The sequence below is a fragment of the Amphibalanus amphitrite genome, unplaced genomic scaffold, assembly GCF_019059575.1.
Source record: "Amphibalanus amphitrite isolate SeventyFive unplaced genomic scaffold, NRLGWU_Aamphi_draft 000772F_arrow, whole genome shotgun sequence".
Taxonomy (NCBI): Eukaryota; Metazoa; Arthropoda; class Thecostraca; order Balanomorpha; family Balanidae; genus Amphibalanus; species Amphibalanus amphitrite.
The window spans coordinates 127,566-154,134 of NW_024882266.1; the positions used below are offsets into that span (position 1 = coordinate 127,566).

At 52.3% G+C, this 26,569-nt stretch overlaps 1 protein-coding gene across 7 annotated transcripts in view; it reads right to left on the reverse strand.

The window, feature by feature from the left end:
- LOC122365914 overlaps positions 1-26,569 on the reverse strand; it is a 65,846-nt gene that overhangs the window by 19,837 nt on the left and 19,440 nt on the right. For 4 of the 7 annotated variants that reach the window (XM_043337536.1, XM_043337539.1, XM_043337541.1 and 1 more), the window contains exons 2-3: positions 6,622-6,748; positions 292-449 (exon numbers count right to left, since the gene is read on the reverse strand). In XM_043337536.1, coding sequence (XP_043193471.1) covers positions 292-449; positions 6,622-6,748 — 285 coding nt within the window. Of the gene's footprint in view, positions 1-291; positions 450-6,621; positions 6,749-13,498; positions 13,948-26,569 lie in introns of those variants that run through there. The other 3 variants (XM_043337534.1, XM_043337538.1, XM_043337535.1) reach the window with 3 other exon arrangements.

Below are 26,569 nucleotides of genomic sequence, written 5' to 3' on the forward strand. Positions count from 1 at the left end.
TTGATTAGAAAGTGAGGCAGCGATCAGATAAAGCTCGGCGACGAAAGGGCTGCTCCCACTGCTCGCTCCTCGTGCGCTGGTGAGCAGCGCGCGCCGCACGACGCGCGCGACGTGCCGAGAACGTTATCTGGAGCACCTCAAGGAGATCAGATGGCCGCGCTGTTGGGACGTGTTTGTCGGCCACCATGTCGCTGTGTGCCACAGTGAGCTGTCGCCCGCCGACTCTCACACTCTGCCCTCCCCCCTCGATGGCGCAATCGTCGCGTCGGCGCGGGGTCTATCGTCACTCACTTGCTGCCGTCGAAGCCGACATCGGAGCCGTGGATGGTGAGCACGCCGACACGCGCGTATGCCTTGGCCACGCGCCGGTTGCGCTCGAACACGATGATCTTGGCCCAGATCTCGTCATCGATCGAGTCCCATTTGGCGAGCACTTCCCTGATGTGGTCCTGAAACAGACGAGAGAGTGCGGTGAGGACCGGCTGACGCCATGACCAACGACGAGGGTTGGGTATGGTACTCACTATGGGAGAGTAAACAATGGCGAGATGGTATGGACAAAGAAGCCCTGCAGACAAGAGGAATGACCGATGTGGGGAATGTAACAGGAATGTTTGTATTCCATTTTGTTTGGATTTAAGATCTCCATCAGATGCTCGGTGCAATAACGATGTGCTAGCATGCTTGATCGAACTGCAGCAGACAATGACAATGAGGTTAAAGCAAAGGTGAAAGGACGACACAGAACAGTGAGAGGCGGAGAAACGTGCAGTAAATCAGCCGACAAACTCAGTGATGCTTGAGAGAACAGCATCTGATCATCTGTGCAGCGCACTGGGTGGTGGTAGGGTGGCCTGAATTTGCTTCTGACAGGTGGTCGAAACCGACAGCAGACCCAGCATCCACTGGACCGCACCCATCCCGCCCTGCGGCCGCGCCGCCGGCCTCAAACCGCTCCTCTGTCGCGTATGGCGAGAGCCACCGCCTCAGCCACGCGTCACCGATCGCGGAGACTGCGGCGGCGACATAGAAAGTAACCAGCGACTGCGCGGCTGCAATAGCCGCTAGCACTAGTGTCGGAGACTGCATGGCTGCGTTGGCCGCTAACACTACAGGCGGCGGCGATTCACGGTTGGTTTACGAACGCCGCCCGCGGGGGTGCCAACTGACGGTGACGCTCGAGCGACCTGGATTCATGGGCTGCGATCGAAAGTGTTCTCGATTCTTGTCGGCCGCGGGCAATGTCTGCAGCGGTGGCGCCGTGGAGCGGAGGGCGGAGGGGGTGAGCACTCATGGCCCGCTGCCAGGGAGGGTCGGGCCGGGCCGGCCGCCAGCAACCAGCCTTGAACTGAATGATGATTATAACCTGACTGGACAGCGTAATGCGGCCAGCTGACTGTTTCTGCAATGATTGGTTGGGTTTCCGACTTTAATGGTACCAATAAATATCCCGAGTCCGTAATTATCGATACTGAGGGGCTCCGTTACAGCTTTGGTCATTTCTGGAATATTCAACTAGGTCACCGTTAAACGAACCTCAATTTCCCTAGCATTCGTCTTCATCACGGCGATAGCCATCAGCGATGCAGGGACCTTCACAAAGCCTCACGCTGCAGCTTGACATTTATTTTGCCATGGCAGAGATAGCATGTTGGATTTGTGTACATCAGGTCGGTATGTCAACGCAAAGTTAATTACATTCTAATGATAAGCGCCAATCGACTTGCGTTCCAGGCTCCAGCGGCACCACGTCAGCGTTCACTGACGTCAGGTCTCACTGACGTGTGGTGGCGTCACCAGCCCCTCCAGGCGGCAGCGATCACCCTGTTCTGTAACATTCCCGCGGTGGATTTCAACATACCATCAACACTGCCGCAGCCGCCGCCATCACTGCCGCCCCTTTACCTCCAGCAGTGCCGCACTTACCCAAAACGCGCCCCGAGCCAGCCACTATTTGAAACCAATCAATCCACCGAGCGCCCGAGTAAACGGCCGCAGACGCCATCAGAATATGAACCCAAACAGCCCCCGGGTCTTCATGGGGCCTCGGCGGGCCCCGGGGACCCTCCGGGGCCGCAGCAATGAGGATCGGATGATCGGAGGGGAGGCAAACGGCGCTCTGCCAGTTGATGGCGGTCTGTCGCCCGCGGACAGACAGACCACTCAGCAGCCAGCCAACTGTGACCGAATCGTATTGAGGGCCGAGAAATCGACCCGCCACCGCTGCCGGCTGAGACCGGTGAATGTTCATTGTTCTAGGCCGCAGGCTCGGCTACCGATTGAAGATTTGGAGTTCACTTGCTCTCCCTCCACACTATCGGGTATTGTGTAGTCCTACATTTCTATAAAATGGCATGCAACGCAACTGACAGCTTCCTATACCTCAACAGTGAAAAGCCAATTGTTATTCACTTGTCATATCTACAAGGAACTTTCCATTGCACTATCATCACTTCTTCTTTCCATTCTCTTCTTCTGTGACTTTTTGGCAAACCCTTCACTCACTGCATGTTCACCTCAGTCCTTTCTATACCCAGTCCAAGCCTCTCCTCTCTCCTCTCTTTCACCCACCCCCCTCTCTCCTCTCGCCGGTACCGCCCCGATGACAGCGCGATCGGACGGAAAGAGCACGACCCGGCGACCCGGGCGGCTGCTCTCGTTGCGTCACCGTCGGCGCAATATCGCTCACGGCTCTGCCGGGCGCCGCATGTCGCCGTCTCGCCGAACGATCGACCCCAGCCGGCTCGACGGCCCGCCTCACCGCCCGTCGTCTGGCCGCCTTACCGCCCGCTCCAGCGCCTCCCAAAGCCAGCGACAATGTCGAGCAATTGGTGCGGGGAAAACAGCGCGCAGCTGACGCCCGATGTAGCCAGTCTGACGGAAGAAACTGTCGGACGGTGAGGGTCGACGCGACACTGAGCGCTGCTGGGGGAGAGCGGAGCGCACAGTGTCCCCGGGTCCGAGAGTCGTGTGGCGGCTGTTGAGACAGAGCCCGAGCCGCCCGCTGCGGCTGCCCGGGATCCGGAGAGCGCGGGCGGACCGCCGAGACTGGAGTCGTTAACATGCCGAACCAGGTCAAGGCGGCTGGTCGGTCGGCCGCGGGCGAGCGGCGGGGCAGCGGCGCCGGTCGACCGGCCCAGCTCCAGAACCCATGACTCAGTCCGGCCACCGTGCTGTATCCTGCTGGTAGTCAGCTATGCACAGCGCCCGTGCAGACACGGGTGTGGTCGGAGCAGGATGAGGCCCCCTCCCCACCTCCGCCCTCCCCCGCCGGTAAGGCCACACCCTGCCGCGCAGTGCCGGGCGGGGCCGGGCTCGATGGCATTGAACGGCGGCCGCGACAAGGCGTGAGCTCCAGACAAAGGAGACGTCCAGGAAGTACTGAGACGTCCAAATTATCGCTCGGCCTAAACGACGCTGATGGCCCGGAGATTCCGAACAGATTGGCAATCATGGATCATTGTTGGTGGACGGCCTGGCACAAATTGAAATTCCTTTGGACTGAGCTGATGGGGGGTCGAAAGTAATGAGCTATCCTAGGTACAATTATATGAAAGAAAAACATTGACCTTTTTCCTCGAATCTATAGCAAAATTAATGAAAAATCACCTTTTTATTTACGTGATATTTCGGCCAACAGACCATTATCAAACGAAAGAAAGAACAATGCAGAAGACAAAAAAAAAAACTTTCAAATTTTCAAATTTTCAAACAAATTTTCATTAATTTTGCTATAGATTCGAGGAAAAAGGTCAATGTTTTTCTTTCATATAATTGTATCTATCATGTTCCTCGCCAGAGCACTGGCAAACATTAATAGCTATCCTAGGTGTTTTAATCATCATTCCATGTATAATTGAAAGTAGAATCAAAGTATGCAGTAGCCGGTACATTGTTTCTTGCTGTCGGCCAGGCAGGAAACAATAAATTTAGAGACAATTAGCACTTAGCTATCAAAGGGAATGGACACCAGTTGGAACTATTAAAACTGTAGGGTGCCAAACGGTAGGACGGCCTTCCTAGTTGTGATATATGATCCTCATTTGCCCCAGGTCGGGTTTTCTCAGACAAGATGTCTTTACCGCCACCTGTAATTTGCTTTGACCTTGCAAGGCGGAGCGAGGGCTGTTAAAGCGAACCATGAGGAAGTCGCATAAGTGCCATAGACCCGTGCAAAATACAACACGCTATGGACTATGGAGCCACGTAATATCTTTTGTAACGGGTCGGAAATTCATTGCTCAGCTATGCGGGTAAACGACGTTAATTTTCTCCCAGTTGTCACGAAGAAGGAAAGGTTGAGAAACGCACGTGTGTGTGCAGGGCTACTGATTGGATCGGGATATTTTGCTTCGTGTGCGGTTCAGCGACCTTTCAACAGCGCCACAAAGCTGAGGCTAAGTGGCGGGCCGAATGCCAGACAAGCGTCTACAAATACATTGTTTACCTGAATCCCAGGCGGTATTCAAATTGTGCGAGGAACGACAAGCGAGAGGAGACAACAACATCCGAGTGGAGACACTCAGGAGACGAGCGGAGACACTGGAGAGGCAGGCGGAGACACTAAGGAGACAGTCCTGACGCCAGTCGGACCCCTCCCTGACAGCGTGTCAACAATCGACCCGACTTGTGTCCACAGCGTGTCCACAATCGCCGCGACTTGTGTCCACAGCCGAGGTGCCGAGTTCTACACGCTGATAGCGGCCGGTGGATGGGACATGTTCGCTCGGACAGACAAGGCGCGCGTCTATCCGTCTGTGAACTGTTGGCTCGATTGCTTCCACATCACACCACTGCGGCGCGGGGAGGGCGATGCCCAATGGGTGGTCGCCGAGTACTCCAGAGTACAGAATTGTCGGCGTGCGCGGGGTGGGAACAAAAAGTCCCCAGATGTTCGCCCATCGTGGACAGGTTGAAGGGGGAGTGTGACTGCGTTCCAAAGATGTCTCACATTGCAGGGTGATGGTGGACAAAGAAAGAGCCGTTACGTGACACCACCTGAGCAAAATCAAGGGAACTTGACAATGTGAATTTCTATCCAGAGTATAGAACGAGCAAGCATGCATTTGAACAAAGCAAGTTCCCTTTAGGATGATATGGAATGATTTATGTCCACATTGACCAAAGATTAAGCATATATGAGGGAACGCCACAAGATGATGGGTAATATGAAAGCAATAAGCGGATAACAGGTCATTGTGAGAAAACGATTATCAACCGTATCGTTGTAGTAGTACGACCTTGACCCGTAAAAACGGCTTTATCTGCAAAGAGCTGAAAGATCATCTGCTAGCCAGTAAGCAGAATAATAGGACAAAATGTCAATTGTCAAGTTATGCTCCAGCTACCTACTTCGCAAACATGAATAACAACTCACAGCGAACGGTGGCATTATTAACATTCACTCTCCTAACCTATAGCCGATACAATCTCAGAGCTCCTCAAGCCTCGCCATAAAAGTTCCGGCCGTGTCGGCTTTTTGCGTCACACCTTTCACGAACCGTTACTGATTTCCCAACGAGACCCGCCTCAGAAAACTTGTCGGTCATTAGAAAACCCTCACAGGCATCTATTCCGACTACAGCTGGGTCGTATACGAGGTGAGGGAGCGTGTCGTTTGGGAATCGGCGGCTGATTGACTAGCCGATTTTGGTCAAAATTAAATGAACTTTGCTACGTCGAAGTTGTTTTCTGCTAAAACATTAGCATTCATAATGCTCGAGAGGCGTTTATAAGCGTTTATAATGTTCCAGAGGCCCGCCTTCTGGATGATGCTGTTAAAACTACATATTTTAACCTTTTCTATATCAAACAAAATTCCAGACGACATTGTCATGGAAGCTGCTTGACCCACTCAGACTCGCCTTAGCAGGTTGGGTAACCCACTGCAGCCTATGCCCGGAGCACATGAGAGCACACTATATCCAACCTGGTGCGTGTGAGTGGCCACTCACTGCCTCAATACCCTGCAGGTAGCTGCACTCCCAATTAATCCATATTACCGGGAGGGAGAGCCGGGGAACGATAGCCCTTTATGGGTTTCCGAGCTGAGTCCCTCGGGCCCCGGTGAATGGACCGGCGCATTAAAGTGAAATGATGCGTTTAACGGAGCACCCTGCTACGTTTAACTGGTGGATACAACGTAAAATCATGGGGAAGGCGAAACATTGGAATGGCTTTTGGCTGGACTGCAGTGTAGGAGTGATATATGAATGACAAAAATGTGACTGATGACACCAAAAGTCACTTTAACGAATATTACGGAAATATCAATGTGGTGGTCACTTCTCTCCTTTAGCACTTACGATTTCATCTAAAGCTCCGCTAGTGACACAAGGACACATTTCTCCTCATTTAACAAGATTGAACGGCCAGAGATAATACAGGATAAGCGGAGAGCTTACAGGATAACGCCGGTACAGCATCTTACATTTAGCTGATCTCACAATCTTGAGCTCTAGTTATTGCAGACTAGGTATAATCGCTATTTCTCGCTATTTTACCGAAAGGCCATTTTATATCTCCATTGTTCATAAAGCTTATCGTGAAAAGTTATTCCAAAAAGCGTATTGTGCTACGGGGACGAATAAGATGACCGGGCATGCCACACTCGGTACTCACGCTGTAGAGCTTCTCCTTCTTGTACCACACGTCATCCTCCTCCTCCTGGTAGGCGGCCTCCAGGTTCAGGTCGTCCCGCGATCGGCTCAGGATCCTCCGGCGGCTCACCATCTCGTTAGTACCGTTCCTGAAAAAAGAAACACAGCTAGGTCAAGCTGCAGCTTAAAGGGACCCTCCCACCTTCAAAAAATTTTATGAATTGGCATGAAAGTGATGTCGCTCGGTTCAGAAAGAGCGAAAAAGAATATCTACCAAATTTCACCGAAAAATATTCACCGGTTTTCAAGATATTAGACTTTTACTTTTGTTTACTTTTTTGGGATCTCCGCTGTTTTATTTTAGAAGTGCGGCGTTTGCGGCAGATGTTGCGCGCAAATAGCATATACCACCGCGACGCGTGCTACAAAACGTTTTAGTCAAACATTTAAAAAGCGTTAGATATTTGCGCTGACGTCACACATTCAGAGGGGTATTCCTAAGCCCCTCTGAATCAAAATGCTGCAATTTTGAAATTCAATATTTCCGATTTAAGGCATTTCTCGATGTTGTGAGTGCCGAAACCGGTAATTGTGAGCCAGGGACCCCATTTTGGCTATCTCAACTCAAATCTAATGTTAAGGTGGGAGGGTCCCTTTAAGGTGACAGATGAGCGGACTGATTTATTTCTTCATGATAAGGCTAAAGCCTAGAAACGAGGGTTGTTTCGTAAAAGTTGAGTTGTATTCCTGTGAAAGGTAATCTGACGAGCGAGTTTTTCACGCGTGTCGGATTTTGTGTGAGTAGTCAAGAGTGACAACAAAATCACACAGGCATGAGAGCAGTCTGCGCAACCTCCTTGGGGGCGTCCCGCTCAGACAAATCCCACTCAGGCGGACCGCTGAGCCATTCACCACCTCCCGGCGGCAGAGTCGACTGAGTCCCGTCATCCGGAACCGCCCTGACTCCATGCTGCGGCCGAGGAAACGCGCGGCGAAACCTCCCGTCACGCCACGGCTGCTGAGCGCCAAATCGCGCGCGAGCTCAGCCCCAGCCCCCAGCTGGGCGGAAAGTCGCGCCGCCGCCGCAGACTCACGCCACTCAGAGTCGATATCGCTGACTCTGACTCTGACTTGCGGCAACAGTCGGCGAGAGGTTGTTTGGTTTGCTAATTAGTGCCAATTACTAGCGGTTGGGCAATCAGACAGGTAAGGAACGGTAAACAACTCGCAGCACGAGCTGAGGCCCGGTGATCAACGAATGCACAGGCTACTTTTGAATGCAGTCAACTTGTCACTAATTCTTTTATGTTTACAATCGATTAGATGTAAATCAAATTAATAATGAAATTACATAGTAGGTATTTTACGACACTATGTTCAAAATACCGATGTGTTTATAAGTCATATGAACTAACCAATCCCTTCATTTGATCATATGTCGTTTGGTCGTTATTGATACACGGAGCTGGTTCTATAAACACGGCGCCGGCCGGTTGTTTTCTCTGACGCCGGTCACAGCAAGGTGGACGCTGTCGGCACGTTTTTACCACCGCACCACTGCACGCTGAGGAGAAAGCTTACCGGGCGCGGACGGCGGCCACAACGGGTTCCAGATCATTAGACGCCAACGCCCGCCGGCCGGCCGGCTCCGAAAAACTGGCCGCCGCTGGGGCGGGTACCTGTTTCACGTGCCGGCCCGACGCCAGTGCAGTTGCAAAGGGTGGGGGCGTAGGCAGGGCAGCGGCTGCAGGCAAATGTTTGACAGGGTGGTTGACCAAAAATCGGTAACAAACTATACTCACACACCCATTGGGAGCAGAAAAATGCAGTTGGTGTATAGGGGAATGCCGGTGGCACCCGGAGTACCGGAGATGCTAGATGGGCAGTTACAATGGTCAGCATATAGTAAAAAGGACAGTATAGGTTGAAGGAAAGTCAGGGCGGCTGACTTCCCACATCCCGCGTCAGGATCTCTGCATGGCCCGCTACCGACCTCCGGGCCCGGTGCGGCGCTGGGTGCTGAGCTCCCGAGAGTCAGCCGTCGGAAGATGGTGATTTACGGTTGACGTGTCGTGAAATGGAACCGGGTGTGACCGTTTTACGATGTGATTCAGCCAGGCAATGGCGTGTTGAAATACACCACTTCACGAAGTGATAGCGTGACGCTGCGATAGCGGTACATGAGAAGTTGCAAAATAAATATAGGTAACCGAAAAGCATAACTACCGGAAAAGCTGCATGTCTTTAACTAAATTTTGAGGATGAGTGCAGAAAACAAGACAAGCATGAAGAGCCTGTCTATTTACCAACAAACAGTGTGGTAATCCGTTTACACCACTAAAACTAGTGTAATGCTCACAGACGTGTAATGCTATAGCGTCCGATAACCGCTCAACATAGGGATAACAAGAATGACACTTATTTAGACAACGGGAGTGTCATAATCTCAACGACATTAGGCAAGTGCTCGAGTTTTAGATACCGACACGGTCATGTCTACATAGTCAGAACTCGCGCATCTATCTGTCTCCACCGCTTGACTCACGGCCCAGCCGGACGTGTCCAGCGTTGTTAGCCTGACTTGTGAGCGGCCGTCGATCGACCCGCACCAATTAACGGCACCCAGATTGATTGTGGAGCCTTGAGAACCACTTTCAAGCGGCGGTCGAGTTGGCGGGGCCGATGGCGCAACCGCGGCCGCGTCGGCCCAGCGCCGCCGCGGCCGCACCCCACTGTAGGAGTGGGTGGAGGTGGGACGGGACGGGGCGGACTGACGGGACGGGACGGGACGGGGCGCACGGGGCGCGATGGACGGAAGGGACCGGAGCTAGGAAACGCACAGGCTTGATGATTTGTTCAATGTCCTCCGTCCCCGGTGATGGTCACTCCTGCGCTGGGACACATGCTATCTTGCGTGTGACTTTTTGTTTTGCATAAAGGCTCGGTTTTCAATCGAGTTCACTTGCAGAAGCACTGGCATAGTTTGCCACTATCCGCTACAGCAGTTAGTGGGCGGTGTTTGTCTCCGTCCGCCTGCGGGCACCATTGGACACCCTCGCTGCCGCGGTGCCCCGCAGCTGTGGAGCCCGCTCGGTGGTGGTGGCGGAGAGCCTTATTTTCGTCATCACCGCCAAATACCGGTCCAAGGCCGTCCAGCCTGTTAGCGGCGGCCGCAGATAGCTGGACGACGCCGAAGGTTGGCCGGTGTGGCGGCGACAGTACAGAGGCGGTGTAGACTGCTGCGTGAGGAGAGAGAGAGAGAGAGAGAGAGAGAGAGAGAGAGAGAGAGAGAGAGAGAGAGAGAGAGAGAGAGAGAGAGAGAGACAGAGAGAGAGAGAGAGAAGAGAGAGAAGAGAGAGAGAGAAGAGAGAGAAGAGAGAGAAGAGAGAGGAGAGAGAGAGAGAGAGAGAGAGAGAGAGAGAGAGAGAGAGAGAGAGAGAGAGAGAGAGAGAGAGAGAGAGAGAGAGAGAGAGAGAGAGGGTGGAGAGGGAGACGGTGTGTCCGGGTTATTGCAGATGCAGTTGAAGTGGTTTGTTCCCTCTCAACTGACTTGTGGCTGGCGGATTCCGCGCGGTGCTGGCAGGTCATCCAATGTCTGAGCCCTCTCTCCCTCCTGTGTGTGTCGGTCGGGGGGCTGACCTCGCTCTGTTCTGGGTCGCACGGCAGGCGGCTGACCGAGCGGGGGTCACTGCCGCCCCCGGGCCGGCACGCCGAACACGCGCACCGTTCCCCGGACAGACACAGCCGCTGACGCAATGAACAGCTGGCCACCCTGTCACGAGCGTGATTCAGGGAATAAAGTCACGAATGTTCCCCGAACTCGTACCGGAATTTGCTGCAAAGCAGTAGTCTGACGGAAATCAGATGACGGAATATTTGCGACCCGTTTTTTTTATAATAACGTGTCATAATGTGAGGGTGCCTGGGACAGGCGACCTGTTGCGTGGCAGGGGCTGCATTGCAGAACCGGTGTTTACATGTCTATCTGTATCGGATCGGGGCACGACATGCCAAAGTCGTGCTACGAACCTAATCTGAGCCGCCACGGGCCATATTGTCAGCACCCACGAGTGATGATGGGGTGTCAGTAGCTGACACGGTTACATCGAGAGCACGTGACGTGATGTCATAATTTGAGCTTTGACCCTGTGACCCTTCTATGATCAAGCCATTAATCTAATTATAATTGCCAAAAGATTTCAAAGAGTACGTGCAACCATCAGCGCGAATGTTCTCTCGCAGTCCTGGCAATTGCGAAAATGAGGTCGCGCTTGACGAATGTTTTCGGCAAGCTCAGCTCGGGACATTATGATGGGTTATCAAATATATGTGCGTTTTCCCAGAGCTACATGGGTGTGTGAAATGATATACGGAACCCAATCCATTATCTTGCGGGTTGACCCGCGTAGGCATTTTGATGAAGTTAGGTTTGTTAAGCGATCTAGTGCAACGGTCTGTCCTATTCCCAATTAGCAGTTCGTGAGACTCAAATCATGCAGTGTCAGTAAAACAATGATGCATTGCTCTTGCTACCCATTTCAGCAGGTCCTAATTCATCCGAAAGATATTCATGCAGCCATAATTTTAATTGCAGACACTATGGCTCTCTGGTTACACCATTGCTGCAGGTATGTTCACAGATGATTTACGCTGAGATAAAAAAGAGAAGGTACGAAAAATAAAGGGTTGTTGCTGAGCCACCCAGTACAGTAGGGAATACTTTTTTATTTAAGCACATATCTACTATAGTTATCATGTTACAAGGTACCGCAACGGTATTCCCGGTTGAACTCCTCGAAAAGCAAGGCTTTAGTTGCGAGACATCGTGAGGTGTCACTCTTCACATCCAGGCTCGGAGGCTATGAAAAGCCCTTTGATCACTCCTCTGGGGACTCTCCACCAAATCCGTTCGTGGTCCACCCGTCCGAACATAGACATGGCCGCGGTCGCCCGTCCGACCGCTCAAAAGTTTCCAGTTTGTCCTGCTCGTCAGGTGGGATCCACTCTTTGATCGTTCTGTATCATCCGTGATCCGTGCTCACCTTCACCAGATCCATCCGTCCCGCGTAGGTGACAGGGTGGGAGTTCTGCCGAAAGGCACCGATACCCGATCGGAGCCGTTATAGTTTGTTGCCATCGTCTCGAAACAGCGACTGAGTCACGGCACAATGGCTCCTGTGTGTCCACCGGACTACTGCCGTGGCCCGAGTGGGGAGGGTGGGGAGGGGCAGCTCACAGTGCATAAACAGACACCAACCGTCACTGGCAGTCGTGACCTTAACAGCAACCACAATGGTGTCCCGGTGCTGGGCCGTTCGGTTGGTGTGAGAAGCGTGTCTCCAATGCTACTCGATTTTGCTGCCGAAAGCAATTGATATCGCTTCTAGTGGGCCTTTTTTTATGTTCTGGCAAATGCTAGACTTGTGACGTGATAACAAAAGGTCTCTGAAAGTCTGTTAAACGCGACAGAGTAAGTAACTTACGTAGTGTAATGGATGTTGATCACCAAATGAGTTCAAACAGAACTCAATTAGCTCTGAAAAGCAACAACAAAGGACAGATAATAGCAACTCTTTGTTTAGAAAACAGGAGACCCTGACAAGATGAACTACTTTCTGGCACCAGTTATTAGCATGTCGGGACACTGAGCGAGTCCCAAACAAACAAAGTCGTTGGTGATTTGTCGGTCGCTTGTGTACCGGGCGGGGGCGGAAGAACATACCGTCGTTTGGGCCACCAACATGAACCAAACCTAGCCTCCTCAGGGACGACGCTTACCGCGACAACCGCCCGCCGTCCGGCCGAAGGTACCGCCGCTATTACGAGCGTCGTTTCCAGCCCGACGCCCATCCAAGATGCTATTGACCTTCTCTGATTAAGGCATTGACCCAATTGCGCACCGGGCGGGGGCCGAGCTGTGACGAAATCGACGCAGGTGCGACGAACCTCACGGAGCGCGCCAGGTTCGCCACAGCTGCGTCGTCGATGTCGGCAAGAGAGTAACGGTGCTAACTACCTCTGAGTCCACTCCAGACACTCAAGTCGAGCACCGATGAGTGCCTGACGGAGACACTCGGCCGGCGAGTCGAGGTCCGTGTTTCCCAACAGCGCGGCTGTGTCAGAGCCCAGTGACGGGGGCCTGAGGGCTGCTCCAGCCCGCGGTGCCGCCCCGTGCTGTCAGTGCCCAAAGTAGCCTCGTTTGCGGCTGGAGCGGCGCCTCGCTGAGGCTTTGGCCGGAATGCCGCCCGACGAAAGTGAAGTGACGGGCGATCCACATACCAGCCAGGAAGATTTGCTCGAGCTGGATGTGTTGGCACATGTTCATCGTGATGGCGGCAGAAGACCAGTTGTTACACCATGAATAGGCATAAAGAAGCGTTTTACCTCTGAATATATAACGGTTTCACTCTCTAATAAACACATAATGATGTGAATGTGTGCTACTAATGCAGGTAAAAAATATATCAAGTAGTTGAACGAAAATACATGGCCCCCTCATTTGATGCAGCATTTAAACTTGGAACCCCTTTACATCAATTTAAATAAGTAGCCCAAGCATTACGAGCGCTAAATGCATCAAACGCTCATAGATAGGAACTTAAAATAACTAACAGCTGGCTGTGAGTTCTTCTGCATCGCCTACACTAAGGTCAATTGTACGAATCAACTATGCAGCCACCTGCACCGCGGCATATCGAATACGGATCACACCAGCGTACTTATGTCCAATTCAACCACAAATGAAAGCGAGTCGCTCGCTCACTCCTGCACTAGGACCGACTCAATTTGCATCAAGGAACAATACTGAAGCGAGCCATTACAACCCATACATACATCCTCCACTGCACGACGGGTTTACACCAAGGCTGAATGGGGCCACATTTGCGCGGATAACTGACCTTTTGCCGTTTCCTGGACGGTGTATGGGCAGAAAGTCGTAGGTTTGCTCCTCTCGCCCCTCGGCCCCGCGCCGGGGTCGGCTCGAGTACGGACCCTCCTCTATCTCCTCATAGGGAGGGTGCGGGCGCGCGTTTCTGGCCGCCATGATCGCTGAGGACCGGCGGCTGAGAGGAAGCAGTGATCGCGGTTTGACGCCGTTCTGGTGGAGACTGCGGTGGTACGAGAGGAGCTATGCCGGTGTTGTGCTCCTGCTCCACGTAAGGTCCACCGTGCTCACACCAAAGAGCGCACTATACACTGTCCACCGTCTATGATCCACCGTCCACTGTCCAATGTCCAATGTCCACCGTCCACTGTCCACTGTCCACCCTCCTTCGCCGACTGGTTCTCGGGAGCAGGTCCGCGCGGCGCGGCGGCGGCCGGTCGACTCGCCCGTCTCTCTCGATCTGGGCCGGCGCCGCGCGCTGACCGTTCACCGAAGCCTGTTGTTGCCCAAGGCTGCGGGTCGGCCGCGGTCCGGTCGGTGAGCCACACCTGTTCCGATCCAGTCGCTAGCTCTGTGCATATGCCTTGTGGCCGCTAGGTTCAACGGAGGAGACGAGAAAGAGACTAGGGAGACGGAAAAACGGAGACACGAGGTGTCTGTGAAGTTAATTTGATTTAGGGAAACAGCGAAAGACGTTTGTTGACGGGAAAATACGTCAGAAGATGATGATAGATGATGGGGAAGACGGAGTAAGACGGAGTAAGTCTTACTCTTAAGGGAGTAAGATGACTAGGTACGATAGCGAGATCATGATTTAATCGGGCCGATGTGTGGGTCTATCCGACGGCAAGTTCGAGTAAAATGGTAAACTTGATGACTCGTGCTTCGCGGCGATTTAGACCGACCGGTGAGTATCAGACTACCCGCGGACAACAACTAGCGACGATCGAAGACTGTTCGCAGACGCCAAATCGTGAGACTCCCGTCTTCACTTTACCCAGTCCGGCACAGTTCACTGGCGGCGGGCGTTGATCAGTTTGACACATTAGTTTCGCACCTGTGCCGCTTTCTCGAGAGCTGTCGCCGTTTTAGGCGAGGTGTGGCCAATGAGTCAGCATAATTCACCCGATCTTCGCCTTCCAGGGTGTGAGCACGTAAACTGATTAATTTTCTACTTCAGCTGTGAATGTCCCACGGCGTCCAGATGGGTTCAAACACACTAACACGCATATTCACAGAGGAGGCTGTTGTTGGGTGGCCTCGTTTTCGGCGTGTAGCTCCCGATCGCCGAGGGCGCTGACCAGTCCAGCGGGGACAGTTGTGTCCGGCACGCGGCCATCTGCCGCCGACGCTGTCTCCGATGGTCGACCAGGCGAGGCGGCGTCGATCCGACAGGCGTCGAACGTGGACACGCGACTCTCCGAAACGGCCGAGAAAGTGGCCAGATGAGGCCGCGCGGCTCGCCGGCCCGGCTCCGCCCGAACTGGCACATACACGGACCGATTGCACTGGTAGTCGGTCGCGGGTGGTTGGCCGGCTAAACGGCTCATGAAACTGAAATGAAACGGTGCATGGCCCACGCCTCCACTCACAGAAGCCGCGCAAGTCACGGCGGACATTAATAACGCCCGGTGCAGGCCTCATCAACGCTGCCTTTCATGCCGGCAGGTTAAAACAATCACCACCGTCAACAGTAGAAACGAAAATTGAATAGTGGAAGCTCGAGTCAGGCTTTCTAGCTAGTCCAACAAAAAAAGCAAAAACCGATCTGATTGGTTCCTGCTCACCAGACGTGTTCTTGTGAGGGTGTGGTTTTTGTGGGCCACTGGTCGCGCCACCGCCGCCGGGTAGAGTGCCCTCTCCGCACCGTGAACCTGACCTCTTGCTGAGTTCTTGTGGTCCTTTTACTCCCACCGCCGCTGCATCGCACCAAGCCAGACCTCGCGTGCTTCTGCTTGTATTAAATCGGTGAGGAAAGCAAACAAGCTCGCGGTATTCCAAAAATCTGACAGCTCCCGCACAACTGTGTTCCCACCGCATGCAGATGAGGCTACCCGGTTGGATAAGTCAATCCGGTTTCACCGATTGAAGCACCGCACCGACAAGGCATTCGCAACTGTGTTCTTATCCTACAGCTCTCCATCATCCGGCAGTGAGCTGATATTTCGCTGCCCGGTTGACCGAGTGGGCTCCGTGTAATCACCCAGCTCACGCTGTGATTAGATGGAGCTCAGCCTAGTGGCCAGCCGGGCGGCCGAGCTAAGTGGGCCAGGACCGCGGCCTTGAGACGCGGTCGGGAATGGCCGCCGCTAAACTGGGCCACCGTCCCTCCCCCGCCCTGCAATGCCGCGGGGAGTGCAGGGCTGACCGCGCAGCAGGAGCCGCACCACACCTTCCACGGACAACGACTCGGCTCCAGTGGACTCGACCGCGCCGGCACCGCAGCGGCGACCGAGCCCCGGCCGGACTAATTAGGCGTGGAAACCGGGGGTGGCGCCGCTAATGGGCGCCGTTATGGACTCGGCATGCTGCGGAAGAGCTCATAGGGCCCAGCCGACACGGCACCCCGCGGAGTCATCACTCAGAGTCACGCCGCCCGCCGGTGGAGTCGGGCAGAGTCGGGCGGAGAAACGGGGGTGTCCAGCGCAGGGGTGCATAAATAGGCTCGACCGAGCGGTCAGAGCATGTGTCCAGTACGCAGAGAGAAGGTTTCTCCTATAATGAGACACGACGGGTGATGTGCGTAACATTGCCTGACTTGGAGCCGATTGATTCCAGACGACCGCGAGAGATGCTGCAAAGTTTCCAGCCTGGGTCCGGTCGCTAGAGGCCACGCTGGTGTTCAGTCTTTACATTGGCCTGTCGATGTCAATGACCACCACTGGCACTGCACCACCTGTCTGGGATATCTACTGAAACTTCACACCCTTTCCGGCATCTGTCGGACACCCGTGGTGAGACAAACGCTGCCAGAGGAACAGCGTCACGGATACACCTCCGTCCCAGTCTGCCACCACGCTGAGCCAATCGGCCGGGTGGCCGGCCATCGCACCCTGCCGTTCCGGGTCTCACCGCCGGTCCGTCGTTACTTCCTGTCGTTACGGCGTGTCGTTACGCCGTGAGCTCCGGCAAGGACAGCACTGTGATTACGGGAGCCGCGACATTTGGTCCGGCACGGTTCATGCACCCGGCATTCGACGCGGCGCTCAAGGCAGCCGGACGCCAGGCGCGGTATGACTTTGTGGTCAGTTTCAAACGACCTTGGATAAAGGAGCCAGCAGCCGCGAAACAAAAGAGTTAGAGTGCTCAAGACCCAAAGATGCCTATCGTTTGAGTGTCCTATGATATCCTGATAAAATCTCAGTCATTTCATATATATCTAAAACAGCAGATAAGTCACCGCGCCAAGCGGTCGCACCATGCTTTCATCAGCACTGCATTCGTTGCGATTATCTGCTCGTCGAGCAGCAGAGGCGAAACGGACTGGACTCTGGGAATGAAAGTGAAGTGAGCGCCTCCCTCCCCTCCCCGACCGCGCCCGGCCCCGCCCGGCTGTCCTACTGCCGTATCGTCCCGTCACATTTCTGCGAGTCACTCTACCCTCCAGTCCCGCTCCATCAGACACCGCGTCTTCCTCGCAACTTTCTCCGTCGGATGGGCCTGTGCGGTCCTACACACTCTCAAGATCAGCTCAGGTGTGCCATAGGTATATACTATACGCACCACCAAACTCAGAAGGCCGCTCGATTAAATATAGGACAGTGTTTGATAAGTGTCACCTCGGCAGTCAGTGACAGGAATCGTTTCACGGTTTTGTAACATGTAGACATGAGTTTGTCGCACGTCTGTGGACCTTCCACCTGACAATCACGGCGCAGACCGGAAGATCCCAATGACTACCTCGAGCGGTGGAAGGGGTGTATTTTGACGCCGGGACGGGCGAGAATAGCCACCATCCCGTGATTACGCATTTTTTTCTGTGACGTTTAACGACCTATTGTGGATGGCTCGGCCTGCTGGCACGTGACGGTTCGTAACTACCGCAGTTCATCCCACAAGGTCCCACAATTACCCGGGAACTGCACAAACGACAACAAATAGAGCGAGGCTGGAAAATGCAAAGTTTGACGAAGCGGAATGTGCGCGAGGAGCGACATGATAAAATATCTGTTCAGGGTGATAAGTATGCACACTCAGGCTAACTAGAAGTGATTGGTTCATTATATCAATTTAATATCAATAATTATAGTCGCTCACACTAAAACCGTTTTTGTTTGCATCTCCTCATAACAGAAGAACACATCGTGTTTTGTACGCAAATGGCAGCAGAGGAAATCTTGTCATAAATTATGGTGCCTTCTTCTCAAGCAAACCATCGCACATCTATAAATCTTTGAAATGATGCGGGCTATTCAGACTGTAGCGAAAACATTCCACCTACTCATCATTCGAAATGAAAAATACATTCCTATCCCCAATGAAGCCAGGCATTATACTAAACATTACGGAGATGCGATGCGATAGAATCATGTTTGATTTGAATCTCTCAAGAAAATAGCTCATTCCGTGTAGGCATTTACAAATTGAGCCACGTTACCTTTCAGTTGCACACCACTGAGCCAGTGTTTCACTATTAGCAGAACTAGGTAAAGGTACGTCTCTGCAACTTTATCACATCCCATAACTTTTCGAATCGCGAGCATGACTTGGTACACTTTCATTGCGCACAACTACGCACAAGCCCTATTTCCTAGAACTCCATGCCTTGATCCCTGAGTAACACGCATTTGTTTTCAAACAGCCTTGGTAAAGCTTAAAAATGACATCATGTCTTAGCCACCAAATGACCGTCATCTAAATTCTTAAAATTTTAATGGATGATCTAAGTTATCTACGCTATTCGTAAAGTGACCTTGCGAAGATTAAAAATGCCATTTCATCCGGCCTTTAAGCAGATCGTGAGAACCGTAATGCCACACAGAAGCTCTTCAGATTCCGTCCATTCCACGTCAAGCACTGCTAAGTCTTCATCCCTCGCACTCCATTTTTCGAGCTCCCTCTGTCTGAGTCATTCGAGTCCATCAACTTCTACTGCTACCTTGAACTCGCCCTGCCACCTCCCTGAGTAGTGAGTAGGTATCCCATCTACAGGGTGTTTCACTAAAAGTGTCAAAAAGTAAAAGGTCATAATGCACATAATAACAATGTTTTCTAAGGAAATTTGCATATCATTTCATCCGCAATTGTTGGACATTTGAATATATAAAAACGATATCACCGTCACTCAAACCTATTCCACACATCTGCCCCTTCTTTTGATGCACCGTTTCGGCACGTGTCCGGAGGTGCCTCACAGCCCGTTTTCATCTTCAGCGTCCAGACTGTCGGCAAAGCCTTGAATTGTGCTCTTCAGCTCCCGAAGTGATGCGACTTGAGTTTTCCTCAGCTCTGCGAGGGCTACTGAGTCACTGACCAAACCAGAGGCTTAACGGTGACAGATCGGGGCTTCGCGCTGGCCAGGGGCGGGCGGCGAGGCAGCTGATTATTCGGCCCAGGAACTTCTGGTCCAGCCAGTTCCTGGTGGCTACAGCCGTCACAGTGGTTGTTTTTGATAACTTGTAAGGCCTTGGCTATTTCTGATGTTGAAATTAGCTTCTTGTTATCTTCAAAGGCCCTCAAAAAGACCCTGACCTTTTCAACGATTTCCGCCGAGAGGTGGGGGGCGACCCGCCTTTTTTTGGACTGGAACCGGCATCGAAGGAACCCTTTTAAACCTCTCAACAAGCACTTTGGAACTTTTATAATTTGGAACGTAGCGAGGTGAGAGAGAAAAAAGTTTCCTGAAAAGTCGGCATACGGTTTCAATGTTTCTGATGGCACCAAATGCACATAAGTGTAATTCATCCCTCCTGTTGCGGTGTACATAACCTGTTCTTGTTCTGCATAAGGAAAAAATGACTAGTAACTTTGGCCTCCTGCCCTCGCTCCGTATGAGTGTGAAATATATCTTAAATGGATAAATAATAAATGTCCAAAAATTTGCAACAAAGCCACGTGCGCAGCCACGTGATTTGCATATTCTATATATCTTTAATAGGCATTTACTTTTTGACACTTTTAGTGAAACACCCTGTAGGTATCATCTAGTAGGTATCCCAGTTAGCGCTTAGTCAGTGCTGGGCCGGCGCCGGGCCGGGTTGGGCCAGGCTGGGCATAGTTGAGCAGGGCTGGGTCTCCACTCTCCAGCAGCACCTGGCGAAAGTGGCCGTCGGCCGGCCGACCGCCCTCAAGGTTCCGCCGGATGTGAGCCGGCTCTCTGGGCGGCGCTGCAGAGTCGCCGGGCGGCGCGAGGACGCCCGGCTCCTCAGGCCGGACCTCCGGCGACACCTCCGCGCCCATAGTCTTCAATGGGGTGTGCTGAGCGCGCCGCGAGGTCAGCACGGCTCTAACAGAACTTGTCATAATCGCATTGACCATCACCCGGCCCAGAGGCTTCTTCTCTGCGTCACACATCAAACAAGCCACTCCAAACCATTGACATCATCCAATCCTCACTTCTATGTGCGAGGTTTCTGCAGTCAGTAGCGCGCTCTCCACCCCACCAAACCTCCACTTCCATGTCTGAGTACCGTAACTCGCAGTGTTCGCCCCGCAGCCGTAATGGTGGCGGCGCTGTGTCGACCGGCGCCGCACCCTGACCCCTGCGCCACCCCGCTTCCGTCGACAGCTCGCTCGCTCTCTCTCCGTCGCTGGGGGTCGTGTGGCACGCTGTTGCTGCCGGCAGCACTGTCAGGAAATGGATCTGCACGCTTTTCCGCGGCCATGGGTGAGCTGTGCAGGAGTAGGCGCTAGGGTTTGACTAAAGAACAGAAGTAAAAGGTATAGCGCTATTATTGAAATTTTGACAAATTCATAACAAAATGTAATAAAGAAAATATTTTAGGCTAGGTAAGTGTTCAATGTCAATTTACAGTGCGAAATGAGTAAGTAGCAAGCTAAAATTGTTAATAATTAATTGCATGGAGCTATGATTTTTGTGTTCATCATCACCATGACCAGGCCCTGTGTGACCACCACATATAATACGGCGCCGCCGGTCTCTGGGGACTGTTATTCGCCGGGCATCCCGCCGGGTGAAGGGGAGCGGCGGGGAACAGAAGACCCACCTGTCAATCAGGCTCATCACCCCACCAGCAGGGCGATGTGTCAGCGACCCTGCCAGGCGTAGAGGACTGCCGAGCGGCCCGTGGCCAACGCTCCCCAACCCTGTTTGTCATACAGTCCGTGAGATCTGAGGCCTCAGACCCCGTGGGATCTGAGACGAAGGACGCCACTTTGCGGATTAGATGGAGTGGGGTGAATCACAAGAAAAGATAAAGGTCACCATTCAGGGTTGTTTGAGCCATAAGAAAACCGCAGCATCATGGGAGATATGTTTCAAAACATCTGAATAAAAAACCTTTTCCAACATCTCAAACACTGGCTAAGGTTGATGCCTAAAAAAGGCGGAAGATATTCTCACGAGCATCACCGCCAAGGACGAGCTCAGCATCCGTTAATCACTGACCGAGACCGTGTCGCATGAGCGCCTGGCCTGGCGGAGGACGCACAGGGCGCCGGACCGGAGGCGGCATGAAGCGGAAGGTGAGAGTCATTAGTATATAATGCATCACTCCGTCCATGCGCATCGGAGGCGCCTCCACAGCCGACCAACACGGAACTGGGTGATATAATCGAGGGCCACACACCTCCGTACTGTCATCAGATCGCAGAGGAACCAGGAACCGGTGAGCGTCGGCCGAGTGCAGAGAATGACTCATCGTCTCACTCGAGTGATGATTGCTGATATTCAGCCCCATCTTTGGTTTGGAATAGTTTGTTAGTATGCTGATAATGCACAACACGTTTGCAAACGACGATAACTTCATCCTACACCCATATTTTCGTTCGATTTAATGCAACTAGCCAATGACCATAAATTCAATAAACAAATACACATAAATCAAGCGTATCGCTAACTCGCAGCTGCCATGCCTGGTAAAAACGCTGTCCTCCAGCGATTGCCGTAAACCTCTTAACGTTCACCAACCGTTAGAAGGCCTCTGTCATATGCCAGAGCGCCGCGACAGATACAAAAACCACTGCGTAGATATGTCTCTGCTGGATATAAAACCGGCGCCGATAAGCGGTGCGTTGTGAAACAATGCTCGTTTGTGAGGGGCTGGGCCGGCGGTGGCGGTTCGCCCTCGCCATGGTATGGAGGTCGGTTCGACCGGTGCCGGTGCCGGGGCAGTGAGGGAGGGGGAGGGGTTTCAGGGACAGTCGTGTGTGTCCACGGCCTGAGCGTGTGACTCCAGTGTCACCAGCGCGTGTCACCGCGGTCAGGCGTACCGGAGGTGTACTAAAGCAAAAATGCTGAATGAAACAAAGCATTGAACAAGCAGGTAACACAGATGAATGTTGAAAGCAAGCAGCGAGACCATTCGCGTTTTTGCACATGGGTAAAATCTTGTTAAGAATAATCTGCTTATATGCTGTAAACACAATGCCGATAAATCATCTTCACCGGTCATCTCACATGATGACGTGCCACGTTATCTTGCGACGGCTGGCACGGCTGGCACTGCAAGTCCGGCTCAATGGCGACCCGGTCCCTCCGCTGACAGTCAGCCTTGGAACCCGAAACCGCACCGTTGTCTCTGCGGCCGCTCCAATCGCCGTCATGGGGACACGATACGGTCTGATAGCCTGGAAATCAGGCGCAGGGAAGTGGTCACGATCCTCTCAATGCGACGCCGAACCGTCACTCGCCAACTGCCATGAACCAGATTCGTGCAGCGTGATTGACTGACTCAAAACACTTGAATCCGGCTGATTTGGAGCAGCCATTGATTGTGGGAATTTATGGCGAGCTCTGAGACAGTTGACCCACAGATGACCGATGCTTTCAGAGGGGAATTCTATGGGCATTGTTATGGACATGAGCTATGAAGACGTGTGAGTGGATCTGACCAAATCAGGTCAGACGTTGGTGCAATCAAAGATGCCGTGGCCCGTACTAAACGTTACTCAGGTCACGATTCCTACATTATATGTACACCATCACAGCCTTATCCCGCTGCGCATTCCACACTACACTGACCACGCAGCTGCTAATGTTTATGCATTCAGCGCACTGGGTCAATGTCGTGCGTGCTCAATTTGACGGCACTTGTTAAATGTTTGTAGCATGAAGCTGCAGAGGATTTTGCTGTGCTGTAGGCGAGGATTAGTTGCAATTCCGTACCCCGCAAGGACTTCTATGCAACACCGCTTTAATACCCCTGTTGAAGGAATAGCTTCAAATGCTGGTGAAAAGGGCGCCTATTACGGGACCGTATCTGACTTGCAGTAGTGCAGTGCTCAAATGACAGTGCTCTCCTCCCCTCCAGCGTCTCCAAGAGGCAGGTGGCGGAGCCTCGCTCCCACCCCTGTGATCTCATCAGAGGACCGACAGAAAAACAGCTCTCCTATAAGCCACCGCCAAGGTCTCACCTCCCTCCCTCGCGCGGACCGTCGACCGGCGTGGCAGGCCGTCCGACAGACCCCGCTAACCTCGGAAAAAGAAACAAAAACTGCAAAACACCGATGCGACCGATCGGCGGAGGTGATTGGTCTTTAATCAGCCAACTGTACAGTCAGCTAAATTTGACGTGAGATTATCGCAAGTAAGATCCTGGATTCCAAAACGCAAGGCAGATCACAAATCAAACAAGAATCCACCCGGAGTCTGCAAAAATCAATTTCACCCGTTCCGACTTCACCGCCTGGGCGTTACACCGGTTCTAACGCCAGCCCCGGCAGAAAGTGAGCCGGCGCGACTGCGGTGGCGGCCGGCTGACCTCTAAAACACGACAGCGGCGGCCCGCCGGATGACCTCCCGATCCCGAATCACTTTCGCCGTGAGTCCGCGGCGCTGTCGGCAGGCATGCTCGGCGCGCGGCGGCTCTTGGAGGTGTCTCCGGCGGCCGCCCGACCGCGCCGGCCCGCAGACTGACAGGGGCAGGGCGGCTAGCCTGCCCTTTGTGCAATCGATGAAGTGTTCCCACATGTGACGAGTTGCGATAGGTGACGCCCTCCCTAATGACGACCTCTGATGGACAGCGCCTTGGTTCTTTTTCCCGTCATTCCGATTGTTTCTAGCAGTGTGAGGCGGCTTTTGCAAGAGAGGACGGGAGTGGGATGCAATGATAATGGGCTAACGGGTGCTCGCGTTTCGACAATTGATTGACAAAGTGGAAAAATATCTCTCATAGTATTGTAACAGATAAATGAATGTCATTTTTGAATAGTTTTGATGAAGCCATTCATTGAAATATGAGCCGTTAGTGACTGTCAGCGGAACGTCTTTGCTTCTCATAACCTGCCTTCGCGTTGACCAATTTGTCAAAAGCTGATGAGTTCAAGCCCATCCCTACTTTTTAACGGGACATCAGTTAGAGCTGGCATGCTGGATTTCGAAAATGAAAGGCAGTGCAGTCTAATTCAGAGGAAGCTGTGCAAAGACGCGTGGGTTCGCAAAAATGCTCCGTGAGAGATCTTTGAAAAAATAATGACAATTGATTGATAAAAAGCTGGAATAAAAGAGGCAGTGTCTGCAATAATTGATTTAAACTACCTGTTAAACTATTTCTTAATTAAAAAGTCACATTCGTGTGAACCATTCAATCTTCTCACGGATTCTCCGTTGGAATTGACGCTACCATTACTACAAAGTCATTATCCCACGTTAGCTCCTGGCTTTGACGATCAGCGGAGGTAGCCATGATTGACTCGAACAAAGCGTCGTGTTCTGACCGCAGCCGGGAGGATCCACCGCAGGCACCACCGCCCACCGACCTGTGCGAAGGACGTGACGGGTGGTGACGAGGCCGTCCAACGCGTCACGGACTGTAACGGCAGCAGCCGCCGTCACGGGGCGTCGCACAACCGTTCGCCGACTGGGGAGTGCCCAGAGTCATCCGAACTGGGTGGCAACCGAGTCATCCACTCAGCGACAACCGACTCGATTGATTTGGCGGTTAGCAGTCGATGAATTAAAAGTGTTAGGCTAATGGTCTGCGATTGAATTCAGGTGACTGCGGTCGATTCGCTGAGTCATCAAAAAGTCGATTTGCAGCGTTTATCCATCGTTTGTTTCGGTTGGTGATCAAATGAGATTAGCGGGAATGTCACGGCGACTCCGCTGTTGGTAACAGGCGCAAAGTGCGCCACCGTTCTGGGCCATTGTAGTTACTTACGAGGTCGTTTTGCCGTTACACTCGTGATGCAATCACTGTATAAAGACACGGGGACAGTTCACCAATGACCTCGTGTGTATACCGTCGTGTTTCGACAGTAGGCGATATTCATGGTCGGAAGCCCAAGGACTGCCGGGGCCGGCTCAGTCTCTGGTTCAGGCTTCCCAAATCTGCCTGGAGAACGGCGCTAGAAATGGGTGCAAACTGCTCCTTTTAGATTGGTAGATCTTTGATTAAACAATAAACACGTCTTTCAAGAACACTGAGAACGCTGACGCCTTGGCGCAAGTCTGCGTTATTTCCTTATATCCCAAACGGGATTGCAGAAGCGGCTGACACCGGAACCCAAAGCGTACTGACGCGGTCATCGTGTCAATTGACGCAGCTACGCCTGATATTAAGTGCCCATTATAAATAGATTTTGGCATTGGCCCAGAGTGCGAATTTTCCTTCATTTTGCTTGTCAGCGTACTACAGTCAGGTACTGACGTAGCTTTCATCATTCATAAGGTCAAAAACAATGGTAGCGTCTTATCGATGTGCCGATATCTGTACGATCGCGGCTAGTAAGGTGTGTTTTCTCCAAGATTTGATATTTTTACCAGCTTAAGTGCTCTAATGGTTCCTGATTGGCCCCATGCCACTGATAAGTCGCCTTTCAAAATTGCCGACAAGATCTGTAGGTCGATCTCGGCTCTATCTGATTAGTTGCTCTTGTTAGTAATTTGAAACGATTTGTGAAAGAAACTAACACGGACTGGATGTGCGGTTTGATAGATGGTGGTTTGAATCAAAGCTAACAAATGAGATGTGGAGAGAAAGCGCCATTTTGTTTGTCAAATCCAGCGGAGACAGACGCCGGTAAATTGCTCCATCTGAAAGGATCCACATTCCGGTTCCATTGCAAAACAGAGATGTAACGCACTGATATACTAGGGTTGACTATTAAGTAATGGAAGTGCCTTTAGCAATTAAAAGTTTTTGCATGTGCACACATTATTTTGGTGCCATCACGTGCGCCGATGTTTTTTCTATCCAATGGTGAAGACCAGGTGTCTTTAGCTACATTTTGCTCTGAGCTATCGACGTTTTCCCAAGAGACCACCCAAACCTGTGGCGCACGACAAAAAAGGAGCCTGGCAATGGCCAAAATCGCCCGCCAGCGCGAGGTCATTAAATCTCAGTTTGTGGTAGGGAAAATGCCTGCTGAGATCAGGAAATTTCTTTTAAAAGTGTATGGAGCGACGGCATCAGGTGCGCCGGGCAGCAGGTGCGACGGGCGGTGTGCCGCGTGCAAGCGCAGATCAGCGAAGATGGCCTCCTGGCGGCGTTCCAGGACTGGGTCAAGAGGCTGGAACGGTGTGTGATGCTAGGAGGCGATTATGTGGAGTAGTGGGTGCTGTTATTTATTGTGTTATATGTATTCTTTTTATGAAAATATAGCAACTTCCATTATTTCATTCGTGTAGCCATAACACTTGGCCACTGAGCCCTGGTGATCTCGCCCTGGCGCACGATTTTGGCCATTGCCAGGCTCCTTTTTTGTCGTGCGCCGCAGGTTTGGGTGGTCTCTTGGAAAAACGTCGATAGCTCAGAGTAAAATGTAGCTAAAGACATCTGGTCTTCACTATTGGATAGAAAAAGAGCGGCGCACGTGATGACACCAAAAAAAATGTGTGCACGTGCAAAAACTTTTAATTGCTAGAGGCACTTCCATTACTTAATAGTCAACCCTAGTACCAGCAACGTCAGTCCAACTGCGGACATTCCTCTGTGTCTGAAAACACACGGCATGTTCCTTTCGA